Source organism: Populus alba, chromosome 17, assembly GCF_005239225.2.
Source record: "Populus alba chromosome 17, ASM523922v2, whole genome shotgun sequence".
In the NCBI taxonomy this organism is placed as follows: domain Eukaryota; kingdom Viridiplantae; phylum Streptophyta; class Magnoliopsida; order Malpighiales; family Salicaceae; genus Populus; species Populus alba.
Window position 1 is genome coordinate 9898937 of NC_133300.1, and position 13100 is coordinate 9912036.

The 13100-nt window shown below is 33.2% G+C and overlaps 1 protein-coding gene across 4 annotated transcripts; it reads left to right on the top strand.

The window, feature by feature from the left end:
- Positions 1 to 3783: 3783 nt before the first annotated feature.
- On the top strand, positions 3784 to 12678 carry LOC118052487 (sister chromatid cohesion 1 protein 2). Of its 4 annotated transcripts, XM_035063469.2 has the most exons (13): positions 3785 to 4030; positions 6101 to 6365; positions 6463 to 6500; positions 6674 to 6720; positions 6943 to 7046; positions 7188 to 7897; positions 8349 to 8460; positions 9075 to 9211; positions 9283 to 9950; positions 10097 to 10130; positions 10230 to 10251; positions 10342 to 10474; positions 11417 to 12671. In XM_035063469.2, the coding sequence occupies exons 1-13, from the start codon at positions 3907 to 3909 to the stop codon at positions 11516 to 11518; spliced, it is 2496 nt and encodes an 831-aa protein (XP_034919360.1). In that variant the 5' UTR covers positions 3785 to 3906; the 3' UTR covers positions 11519 to 12671. The 4 variants fall into 4 exon arrangements, with proteins under 4 accessions (XP_034919359.1, XP_034919360.1, XP_034919357.1 ...); XM_035063468.2 differs by having other exon boundaries at positions 3784 to 4030; positions 10097 to 10251; positions 11923 to 12678; XM_035063466.2 differs by having other exon boundaries at positions 10097 to 10251; positions 11417 to 12670.
- Positions 12679 to 13100: the final 422 nt, after the last annotated feature.

Sequence of the window (13100 nt, forward strand, 5' to 3'; positions counted from 1 at the left end):
GTCAAATGGATTTCTGTAGCTCAAGATATTCAAGTCGGAATGGCCGAAGTTCAACACTGGTAAAATACAAGATTTGACTTTGAAGCCTGTGATCTCCATGCTCTTTCTCTTTTTTATTTTTCTTTCCATTTATGTATAAAAAGGTATGGATGTTAGCTCTCTAATGCCACTAGAATCACTTCATTTCAACTTCTAGAGCTTAAGCTCTACACAAACATTGATCGGGGGTCAGATCTGCCAATTATCTGCAATTTACATCTTTTTGAATCATATATTCAAAAGTGCCTTCAAAACATAAAATAAGGAATATCAAGACATTTTATATATAAAACATAGGCAAAACACTAGATAAATTTCTCACCTAGTAACAAATCAACAATGATACAAATAAATTACTTACAACAAAAAATCTTATGCGAACCTTGTGATCACGTGGTCACGCAACCCACAATCAAGATTGAGATCTGATCCCAGAAAGCCGAAATAAGTCTGATATGAGTGTGACATAATGAAAACCTGACCCAAGGCACCAACACTATTGGAATGAGTAGAATGACGCCACGAAGCCAGTTAATCTTCGATAAGTCATATTCAGTTCGTTCAAGAACTGAATAATGCAAGAATCACTCACACGTTAAAACTGAAAAATTCAGAATAATAATCATCAAAGCTGCCGAAATTGTGGCTTACATGAGTTTAAATAGTTCTTGAAAAGTTAACCCTAATGGACCCCTTATGTGGACTTACATGAGGTCCACTCAAAACTGGCCAAAAACCCTAAACTGAAAAGCCCATAACCTGATCCAAACAAGCCTTGGACTCTAGCTCAAAACAAAGTTTTAATTAAGCCCAAACATTAAAGAAAATAATAAAAATAACTAATATGTCATTAAATACTACCAGCCCTTCTTTCCTTGTGTAGCTAGAATGAATAAGGAATCCTTATAAGAAAAGGATTCTGAAACATTAATGAATCACTACCACACTTGTAGATTATATTGCAGCTCATTAAAGATCCTAATGGAACTAGGAAATTCCCAAAGCCAACTGCCACATCCTTGTAGGAAAAGGATCCTAACAAAATAGGAAGTCCATAAGTCAAATGGAAGTAAATAACAAAATCCGTACAGCCTCCGTTGACCAGTATTGCGGTTCCTTCCCGAACTCCGATTGACCTGAATTTTTAACCTAAGGTAGTAAGATATGTCTAGAGAGTCCATATAAAATATTATCCCAATCCAACAGTCAGATTGAGAATTATAATTGTTTCGTAAACCTGGACTGTTGCGCTTTTTACGCCAAAATCCGAATCTGACCTTACTTAGGTCGTATCACATGGCTGAACCGTATCAAAATCAAACTTCATATGTCCATCAAAGGGCAGGAACATAAAATAAAAGACATTATTGTCATTCCCTCACATAAATTTTGTTCTTGTCTTTTTTTTTTCCTCAACAAATTTTAAGAAAATAAAAGAGCAAATAAAATGTTTCTAAATATATAAATTACTAGTATATTGGTTCATACTCTACAGCAAGTCAATATCATTTTCTTTTTAAAATGTAAAAAAAAATAAAAAATTAAGAGTGTTTGGTAGTCATGTTAGACTCAAGAGCCTTGGGTTTGGCATGGCTGCCAAACTCAGGCGCTTGGATAATGTCAGCATTGACAAAAAATATAGTTAAAAAAGAGAGAAGATAGAATTTCTATTGAAGGAATAACAAATTCATAAACATAAAAAAATAGATTATTTCAATGGAAAGATATTATTTGAATTTTTAGATCTAAAACATTAAATTAGATTTTTTTTTAATGATTTATTGTTTATAAATTATTTATATTTCGTTTATAAATAATTTTTAGACTCACGTTACTTGAGTATGTCAAACATGTCTAACCTAAGTTTACTTCAATAATCATAATAATAACAATGAATAATCATAACAACAACAACAATAATAATACAAATAACAAAAACAACAACAACAATCATGCCACATCCAAGAGTCTTGGGTCCGACAGTTATGACAGACCCAACTGCCTTAGGTTAATAGCCTTGCTAGACCTAACTGACTTGAGTCTAGTAGTCATGTCTAATTAATATTTTTATAAATATTTTTTTTATTTTTTTATATAAAAAAATTTGAACTATCATTGAAGTATCCTAAATAAAAATCCTTATTATTTTTTTTTTAATTTTTTTTAAAAAAAACATGTAAACTATCATTGAAGTGTCCTAAACAAAAATTCAAGTTTAGTAATTATTTATAAACAACAAATCATCACAAAAATCTAATCTAATGTTTTAGATTTAAAAATTTAAATCATATCTTCCTATTGAAATATTTAATTTTTTATGCTTATGAATTCATTATTGTTTCAATAGAGATTTTATCTTCTCTCTCTCTCTTTTTAAATGAATTTGAATCATTTGTATATATTTTTTTAACTCAAACTCATTACAAAAAAACATTTACTTAATAGGTGGTTGTTCGTGATTTTTAACCGACGACAATATCATCTTATTTTTTTTTTTTTACAATATTAGACTATATATGTTTAGTTTCATTATACAGTTTATGTAGTTTTTTTAACTTTTTATCATGCTTATTTAAACTCTTTATGTGGACTTATGTTGCAAAGGAGGTTTTTTTTTTTTTTTTAAAAAAAAAAAATATAAGACCCAAGTCTCTTGGGCATGACCTAAAGACCTGTCGCATGGATCTAGCATGGCCGCCAGGCCCAGATGCTTGGGTTTGGTATGGTTGTCAGGCCTAGGTGCTTGGGTTATGCTAGACCCAAGCATTGACTTAAAAAATCATAGTTAAAAGAGAGAGAAAGAAAAAAAAAGAAAGAGAAAAGGAGAAAGAAGATAGATTTTCTATTGAAGGAATATCAAATTTATAAATATAAAAAATGAATTATTTCAATAGGAAGATATAATTTGAATTTTTAGATCTAAAACGTTAAATTAGATTTTTATAATGATTTGTTGTTTATAAATAATTTTTAGATCCACATTACTTGAGTCTGACATATATGCTTGATCCAAGTTTACTTGAATAATCATAACAACAACAACAATTATACCCCTGGGTTCGACAACCATGCCTGGTCCAAGTAATAATAATAACGAAAATGATAATAATAATAATAATAATAATAATAATAATAATAATAATAATAATAATAATAAGAACAACAACAACAATAAAAACAATAATAACAATTATGCTATACTCAAATTTAGTAGGGTTTGACAACATGCCAGACTCATGTTATTTGAGTCTAGCAACATGCTAGAATCACGTTATTTTAGTCTGGCAAGTATGCCAAACCCAAGTTTACTTGAGTCTGACAATATACTAGATTTGCGTTACTTTGATCTGGCAAACATACCTAACTGAAGTAATAATAATAATGAAAATAAAGACTCACATTACTTTGATATGATAAGCATACATAACTCAAGTAATAATAATAACGATAATGATAATAACAACAACAACAATTATGTGAGATCTAAGGTATTTGGGTATGATAAACATACTTAATTTGACCCCAAAAAAAAGAGGCAAATTCTTTATTTAATTGTCAAGAAAAAAAAGCAAAAGAAAAAACATATAGAAAAATAATAAAAAAATAAAAATAAAACTAATGTAATTCACGGTAAAAACTCTCTGGATTTTCAGTGATTTCCTACACCATTTAATTTTTCTCATAATTATTACTATTATTATTATTAATAAAAAACCGATATTTTTTAAAAGAAAGACGGCTCTTTTTCTTCTTGCAGTTACCGTACGTTTTCTCTTCTTTTTCTTCTTGACCACAATCTTTCTGCGTAATAATATTAGTATTTTGAATAGCAAAATCTCAAGTGGATAGAGAGTGAGAAGGGAAGGAATGTTTTACTCACACTGCCTTCTGTCAAGGAAAGGTCCATTAGGTTCCATTTGGGTTGCTGCGTACTACTTCAAAAAGCTTAAAAAAGCACAAGTCACTTCCACTGATATCTCCTCCTCCGTTGGTAAGCAACCCTCCCTTTTTATATTACTATTTTAATATACTTCCTCTTCCGTCACAATATTCTCTTGTCTCAATTATAATTATAAGGAGAGAATAAATGGGCTTACTTTATGTTTTGTAAAAGCTTGATACTTTATGTTTGTTTCTCGAGAAAACAATGAGGAAGGTTTTGCTTATGTGGGATCTTTTGTTTTTCTTTCTTTATTTGTTGTTCTATTCCACAATTTATGTGTCCATTTTAGAATATTGACTTGTACAAGTTGTTGTTTCTAATGGCTGAATTAGGGGCTTTTAACAACTTTTTTTTGGCTCATGATTTTGATTTGGGGCAATTAAACTCACATTTTGCAATCTAGGTTATCATTATTTTGGCTTCTCGGTGTTTCTCTTACTCTAAATTACAGGAGGTTTTTCCAGTCCTAATTCTATATTTGTAGATTATGCTAATTAAAATGAATTTTTCAATTCAGTAATTTAATTGGTTCCAAAATAAATAAATAAATAAAATGCCTTTTGCCTTCCAATTTAACCCGCAATAGTTTGTTTGCTTTCTTGGTACTGCCTAGAGAAGTGGATATAAGAGTGTGGGAGATGATGTTGGACAATATCAATGAACATGTTTAATATGGAAAGGTTTATCTTTGCCGCTGGACTTTGCTAATCTCTTATCTGTGTCAAGCTGTGGATAGTTGTCATGCGAAGAGATAAATAATAGACTGCAATGATCCACATTTCATATAAAACTGATTTTTGTCCACCAAAAGAGGATTGGGACTATGCTAGTTAAAATGGTGTTCTATGCTCTTATATTACTTTTCATTTAGGAGAATTATAATGTAAAGTTACTCCAACTATCTTGTACTTTGTAGCAGATAGAAGCCTATCAAATTGAGTGAAGAGTAAATATTTGGTTCAGGCATGCACAATTTTACATTTTACATGTTTAAATATTTGAGGATTAAAGGGCAGCAAGTTTGGATTCAATGACCAAAGCATGCTCAAAAAGTGTCTGGTTTGTGGTCTAGTTGATAACCAAGTGTAGTGAACCAAAATTAAAGAGGAGATATTGTAGGCTAGGCAATAATGGTCCATAGGCAGCCTTGGTAATCAAATGGGGATCACTATATATTGGTATGACTATGAAGTTATATGCTTATATGCTCAACTTCAAGCTATGTTCAGTATCTGTGAGAATTTATAAGCGCTCTAGAGATAGATCAACCTCAATATATAGGTCTCTGAGTTCATGAACAGGCAAAATGTGAACTATTCTGCACTTAGTTGAAGCCTGGATGAGTTTATGCTTTAATCAATTCATATTGGGGTCTAAATGCTGGTGCAATCAGTTTCACATGCCCACTTTTTGAGAACTTATAATCAGAAAGCAATCTATAGGAAAAAGGAAAAAAGCAAATCCAAGCGCATTTAAATTTTATTGAATGGAAAAGCCTATAAGATCAGCTGCTGTAAATGTAAGCTAAAAGTTACCTTTTCATATGATTTCATTTTTTTATCTTTTCAAGCTGCATATTCTGTTGTTTGTATGCAAATAGCAGTGGTCAAATCTAAGGTGAGTCAGATTTTGTTTAGAATTAAATCTGTTGAATATCCTTTGGTATCTCTTGCAGGATTGTAGACATTCACAAGACATTGATTCTAATGTAAAAGCACCTTGTCTGTGTGCTGATATTAGCATAGAGCCAAGTGATGAGGAACACAACACAACCAAAAAATACTGAAATTTCTATTTATTTGATTAAAGAATAAGAACCCTATCTTCAAACTTTTATTTTTTAAATTAGGCTGCTTTATATTAGGTGCCAAAATGGAAAAAAGCTAAACCCAATAGATAATATATTGAGGAAAAATTTTCTTCCATTTAAGTTTCAAGTTTCTTCCTAAATATGTGGTCGTAAAATAACAAATTCTTCATAAACTAAACCCAAAATAACATATTTGGAATATGGCTGTAGATATGACAGTTACTGTTTGAATGCTGGTCTCAAAAGTTATGATTGTGGTCATTATTTCTGTATAACATCCTGGCTTTCCATTATGTCTTTTTAAACAGATAAAATTTTGCAAGATGGGTTTGATGTTGTTACATATAGAGTACTGGCCTACCTTCTTCTTGGTGTAGTCAGAATATACTCCAAAAAAGTTGAATATCTGTTTGATGACTGCAACAAAGTTCTTCTTAACGTCAAGGACTTTGTGCTCTGTAATAAAGATGGGATACTTGTGGAAACCTTGCAAGCACCTTACTTCTCTATTACTCTACCAGAAAGATTTGAACTTGATGCTTTTGATCTGGAGATTATTGAAGATACTAGTGGGTAAGCTATATGGTCTATTTATCTGTGGGCTGAAGAGCTTAATCATTTCTTTGTTCTATTGATTGGTTTTTATATTCATATTTCTTCTACCTCCCAGAGGCAATGTGATGCCCCGTGAAGAAATTACACTTAAAGGTATTGGAGTTTCCTTGTTTAATTAATACTTCAGTCTATTTCAGTTGTTTACATAACATCAGTGAGAATCTCCATGTAAATAATTCTTTAAAATTTTTGAATGTTTTAGTTTAGTTAATTCTTATGCTTCTTTCTACTTCAGATATTAACCCTTTTAATTGTTAATGCAACAGATGGCATGTGGAAAACTAGGGGTGTAGGGAAATATTCTCTAAACCAGGTATCTGCTAGACAATCAGATTATCTTAAAAGATTATATCTGAATTTTGAGCGTTTAACATCTATAGGTCAGTCCTTCCATTTTGGCTTCTTGCAAGGTGCTTCTTTTTGTTTGTGTTAACGATTTTTAAAGGCTGTAAATTTTTTCTGATCAGCATTACTACTCCAACTTGATAGTTTTCATAAGATTTGTACATTTACTTTCTCTTTTAAATTCCTACAGATCTGTGTACCTATAATACTAATATTATCGTATTTGAAGGATCACTGTGAGGAATTTGCTGTCTGTGGAGATACTTGGTCTGCAGGTTACAGTATGAATGAAGAGTATGAAACTTGAACTTAAAGTTTCCTTTTTCTGTTGTTCTAGATGCCTTCCTGCAATTCCATCACCCCACCCCCTGTTCATATGTCAATTAGGATGTTACAATGTTTTCAACATTTACTCACTTTATACTCATGTTGCAGTGTTTTTTCATCTCATTTGGTGGATGTTATGGAGCAAGGCACATTGTGTAGTGGAAGCACTCTACAAGCAAGCATGGAGAAGCTTCAAGGCAGTATGCTCTCTCATCATGAATGTGAGGACCCTGAAATGTTTCTTGAGGTTGAGGAGGAGCCTACAAACACTAGAAAATCATTTGTTGAAGATCATCTAACTGATGAGGAGGACTCAAAGGTTCCAGATAAGATAGGTTCGGATGAAACACATACAGGAATGAGTGTGCTGAAGCTATGTGATGACAGTGTCTGTCAGGAAGCATCTCTGAACCTTGAAATGTTTGGTGGGGTAGAGGAAGAACCTGGAAAGCTTGCTAAGCTATATCACCAATCTGAGGAGCAGCAAAAAGAGGTTCCTGGTGTGGAACAATCAGAAAATGAAACGCAAAGTGTTTTAAATGATGGTAATGTGTCTGATGTAGAAGTATCCATAGAGAAGCTTCTAGAGAGTAGATTTTTTCAAGAAGAATGTATGGATGCTAATACATTTCTTGCGGCTGAGGAGCCTCCAGAACATGCTAGACCATTTAATGAAGAGCATCAGAGCAATGCAGGGAACACAAGTTTACCAGAAACAACAACATTGGGAAAAAGAAAGCAGCAACTTGTCTCGGAAGATCACCCATTGTATATAAAACTTGACGCTACTCCTCAATCCAAGTTCAAAGATGTTTCAGGTGAAGAGGATTTTGAGTTCATGTTTCTCATAACCTTTCAGGATCTAATTCCTCTAATTTTTTTTTCCTGATAGAAATAAAAAATTTATTGGGAAGGAATAACTGATAATTTTCTATAATTGCCTAACAATTTTAATACACAATTTAATCTTATCTTTTTGAGCTGGGATTTTTGCAACATTTATTTTGTGAACATGTGAGGTATAAATAACTTACCAGCATTAATAATTGGATTGTTGTATGTCTTAAATCACATATTTTATGCCTGTTATAGCATAGATGGACTCTTTTTGCTTACCCTTTTTGTTTGTGGTGGAGTAGATTGGGAGATGGGAAGAGGATGTGGGTGGTAGTTTGCAGATCTAGGTGAAAATGGTTGCACAATTATAGTATATCTTTGTTGGCTAAGTTCTTGACAAATATGTTTATTCAAAAAATCTCCTCCATGCAGGAGCTAACACACCAGAGTTTATGGTTATTTCTACACCGGCTGCTAAGGAGCATGCTCGTGTTCTCAGGAAAAGAAAGTGTTTCTTTGATGATGTGGTAGTGTTTCCTAATAAGTATGTCATTTTTCATTCATACTTGCATTTTTTTCATGTGTTCAATCGAGGTTATTTCTGATTGTTAATCTATGGATGTGACTAGAGTTATTGTCTGATTCAATGCCTTGTCCATATCAATTGTCTTCTGCTATATTACATCATGAAAGAAAATATGGATTATCATTATTGAATATGGCTACTCCTTTTCCTTTGAACACAAATATCATGCTCTGGTGAGACAAGTTGGTACAATAAAATATTATGTTGCAGTATATTAAATGATGGTTTTTAATATGTAGGAGGTATGGATTTCGAATGTTTACAAGGCTGTTCTCACATCAACTAAATTCTTCCATAGTTAAAGCTCTAAAGCTTTCATGTGTGTCATACAATTTAAGTTGGGTATCCATGTAGAACTGATTATATAATATGTTTCTGAACAAAAAATGATATTACTTTTAGTCCTATGTCCTGCCATTTCTGTTTAACTTAACACCATCAATTAGAAAGACATGATTGCACACTTAAAACTTGACTTTTAAGAACACAATGGGAGTGTTATGAGGAATTAAGTTGCTGAAAAGTCAAATGACCAATGTTAGGGTGGATAACATTCCTGTTCAACTTTACAGCGTAATTAAGGAATGCATAGAAAACACAGGTGACTTGGTGTCCAAACGAAGAAAGCTTCCTCGTACTGCTTTTGCTGTCTGGAAAGCCTGTCGATTTTCCAATCATGACAAGTTTTTCCTGGAACCTCTGATTCCTTGTAAGTTAAGCATTGTCATTTCCTCTGTAGCATAGTACTTGTGCTGTCCTCTTTAACTTTGTTTTGAACAGGTGCTTCACTAGAGCTTGGATCCCTCTTTCGCACAAAGAAATTACAAATTCCAGAAACAGTCAAGAGTGTTGGTGGATCAGTTGAAATCGAGGAACCTTCCAAAAAGTTGGATGCTTCAGAGTCTCAAAACATTGGAGGGACAGTGGAAAATACAGAGCATCTGGAAAAGTTAAATGTTTCAGGATCTCCTCTTGTTGGCAGATTAGATGAAACTGTGGAAACTGCAGAAAATATGTTGATTCAAGAATCAGCTGGGATCTTGGAATCTCCACAAAAGTTTGTGTCTGAATATCCTACTAGTGCTAGATTGGTTGAGACCATGGAACTTTCGGACATGTCAGAATCTTATACTGTTGGAAGATCAGTTGAAACTGTGGAGACTCTAGAGAAGTCAAATGTGTCTGGATCTCCTTCTGCTATTAGATTTACTGAAACTTTGGAACGTCCTGGAAAGTTAGATATAGCAGAATCTCCCGCTGCTGGTGGCTCTTTAGAGCAAATGGCAATTGCTCCAGAAACACCTATTCAGTGCACAACATTGGTGAGGTCTTTTGAGAGCCCTGAGAGACCTGATATTTATGATGCAGATGGACTAAGGTCCAAAACTGTTGAGAAAGAAATTTGCCGTAGCCTGGATCAAGAACTTGATTTCAATCTGCTTAATGAGGTAAAGCAGTGACAATGGTAAAGTTTACGAAGACAAGTCAAAATATCATGCCAGGCATTATGTGCATTAATATCCTTCTCAGATTCTTATACATCTGGGTGTAAGCTTATTGAACTGATATATTATATTTTTTCTATTTTCTCCAGGACATGAATACATCTGGAGATAACCAGGAGCATTGTAAGAACTATGACAAGTCAATTTTTTGTCCACTTTTTTGTTTTGTTTTGACCATTCAGATCACCACACATGGGATTCTCATCTTTGTATGTATTGCAGATGGGTGGTCAGAAAGAACCAGGTATGATAAAGGTTTGCAATATTCTCATTCATCTGAAGCGTCAATGTCTGATTCTTGCTTCAATTTTTTTCCATTGAATTTACTTGACAGAGTGGCAGTGAAATGCTTGCATGCAAGTTTTCTGATACAGAAGAAAAGAAGACAGGAGGAAGTTCTAAATTTATTGCGAATTTTGGAAGGAAGAACCAAGAGAGAGAGTGCCAGGCTCTTCTATGAGATACTGGTATGTACCTTAGTGCTCTCCAGTGCTTTATCTGATTGACTCACGGCTATATTGTCTGTCATTTTTTTGAGTAGGATGAAATTTTTTTCAAACATAGCACTTTGGTCCAAAAGATGTTGGCTTTTGTCTTGCTTGTTGCTGTAGTCATTGTTGTGGCATGGGTGTGAAAATAGTTCGGTAATGTGTCATTGAGAGTGTTTGTTTGTTTGTTTGTTTGTTTTTCTAAATGATAAAAATGATGTTTAATTAAAATGAATAGATTATAAAATTTATGGAAATACTGTTTTGCCTTTTTTTCTCAAGTAATAGTAGTAAAAACTAAGAAGCATGTGGAAATTAACACCAAAAGCCTCTACCTAAAATTCTTGCTGTATAAATTGTTTGATAATTCTAGTTATGGAATCCTACGTAGACTTGTTTTCATAACCACAATCCAAAGAGCCCCTTATGTTTCCTTTATTTGCTTATTAGGCAATCTGATTTGAAATATCGTTCATGTAAGTTTTTTTTGTTCTTTTGTTGTGGGTGCTGTGTAAATATATCCTGTGTTCTTTAAGCATTTACTTTCTGGTTTGGCCTTTTCTTTTTGAATGAGAAGGTTAATAATCAAGTGCAAATTCGAAAAAAGTAGTCATATACATCAAGTTTAATACACTTAGTGGGATTAAATATTTGTAGAGGAGAAAATCATGTTGTGAATTTATTGTAGGTAAACTGATCAACTGATTTTCATTGTCAAGAACTGATATTTGCTGCTTTCTACTTAAAAAAGGGATTTAAACCAATGTTTAGATAATCTGTGAGAGGATAGGTATTGACTATTTAAATCTTTGATATTGGGTTATCCACGCAAGCAAGAAAGATCTTTACACTGTCAAAACTTTAAACATCTTTGGCAAGGTGGAAGCAAAAGCTAAGTCGTAATTGTAATTAACCTTGTAGGTATTAAAAAGTAAAGGATATGTGGACGTGAAGGAAGAAAATTTTTACGGTGACATTCTCATCTGGAAAACCCCTCAATGGGACCAAGCTTGTAGATCGTAAATGTAATTTCTCGGGAGTGTGAATTTATTCACAGATCTTAATCATTTTAGGTTGTAGGGTTTCTGCAGATGTAGTAGTTTCATTTTGTAGGAATAGCTCTTCTTTTCTCTCTTTAGAGTGATTCAGCCTACATGCTAGGAAAAGAAAGAGAAGAGCAGAGGGCGTTGTAATGACAGGTGAAATGAAAGAGAGATTGCTGTCAAAACAATAAGCCTCGACTGATCTTTAAGTAGTTATAGCTTTCCTTTGAAAGAATGAATCTCCTTTTCTCTTTCCTTGAACCAAATTGCTGCCTAGTTTGCAAAATATCATCAGCAGTTAAGCCACCGAAACTACTAGTAGATGTTCTCAGAATTCTTTTGGTCTGCGTGTTTCATATATGTAATTTATTTTTTCAAATGTAGGCTTTTGAGATTCTGATTTTGTAATATTTTGAACCTGATGTGATGAGAGTACACCGCGGTCTGCCTTTTCTGAACAAGTTACCCATGCGAAACATGGGGCTGTTGGCAAGCATGTATGTCACCTGCCTCTGTTTCATACCAAATTTTCTTCATGGATCCTTTTTCAGCCGCTATAAATGAAAAAAGAAATTGACTTAATCAGCACATAGACGGCTTACCGTTTCAGCATAAAAAAAATCTCTGAAGACATGATTAGAAGGCGAGATCTTCAAAATCCTGAGACTAAAAAATTTGAAGACTTTGGATGCAAACATATAGATGGGCGTGCATCTAAAGTTCCCTTGTCCTTTGGATGACAATGGTATCCAAATCAACCGGATATCCGCTTGTTCGAATTTTGATGGATTCCAACCTGCTTGTTCTTTCAGGAGAATGATCTTGATTCAACCTTCATTTCTTTTTTCTTTTTTCTTTTTTCGCATTGTTCATTTATTAGATGGATATGGGTTTCCGTGTATATGTTTGTTTAGTTTATTGGTGACTTGTAATGAAGCTTTACATGGAAAGGAGAGTATTTTTGTTTTCTTAGGGTAGGGGTCCATGGACGCATAAAGAGCTTGTAGTTAATATTAATTTCCAATTTATAAATTCATCTTTTAATTTGTAGCAATCAATTGTTGCTACTTGAGCTGTTAGTTTGTTCCAATTCAATGCCTCTGTAATTGACAATGGGTTCTTTTGTTTATGGTGGTGAGCTATCTTACTGTTTATGGTGGTGAGCTATTGCTGGACTCCACAAAATTGAGTGCATCCATGTTCTAAATCCATAAGAATACATATCATTCAATGGAATTTGTGATGCAAAAGTCTTGATAACATTGTTAAGCAACTCATATGCTAAGATATTAATTCTCAAAAAGCCAAGTAAATCAGATTTGATAAAAATATAATATAAAAATACTAGCTTTATTGGAAATGAACCCCCATCCATTGCGAACAAGTATAAGAGCTTTTTTGCCTATCATAAGCTTCCTTCATTCTCTCCCTTGTAGCTCTCACCTTATCAGTGGTGATTTGAACAAATTCCGGTCCTAATAGTTTTCTTTTTCTAATTTCATCCCAACACACTAGAGTATGACATTTTCTCTCATATAAGGCCTTGTATGGTTCCATACCAA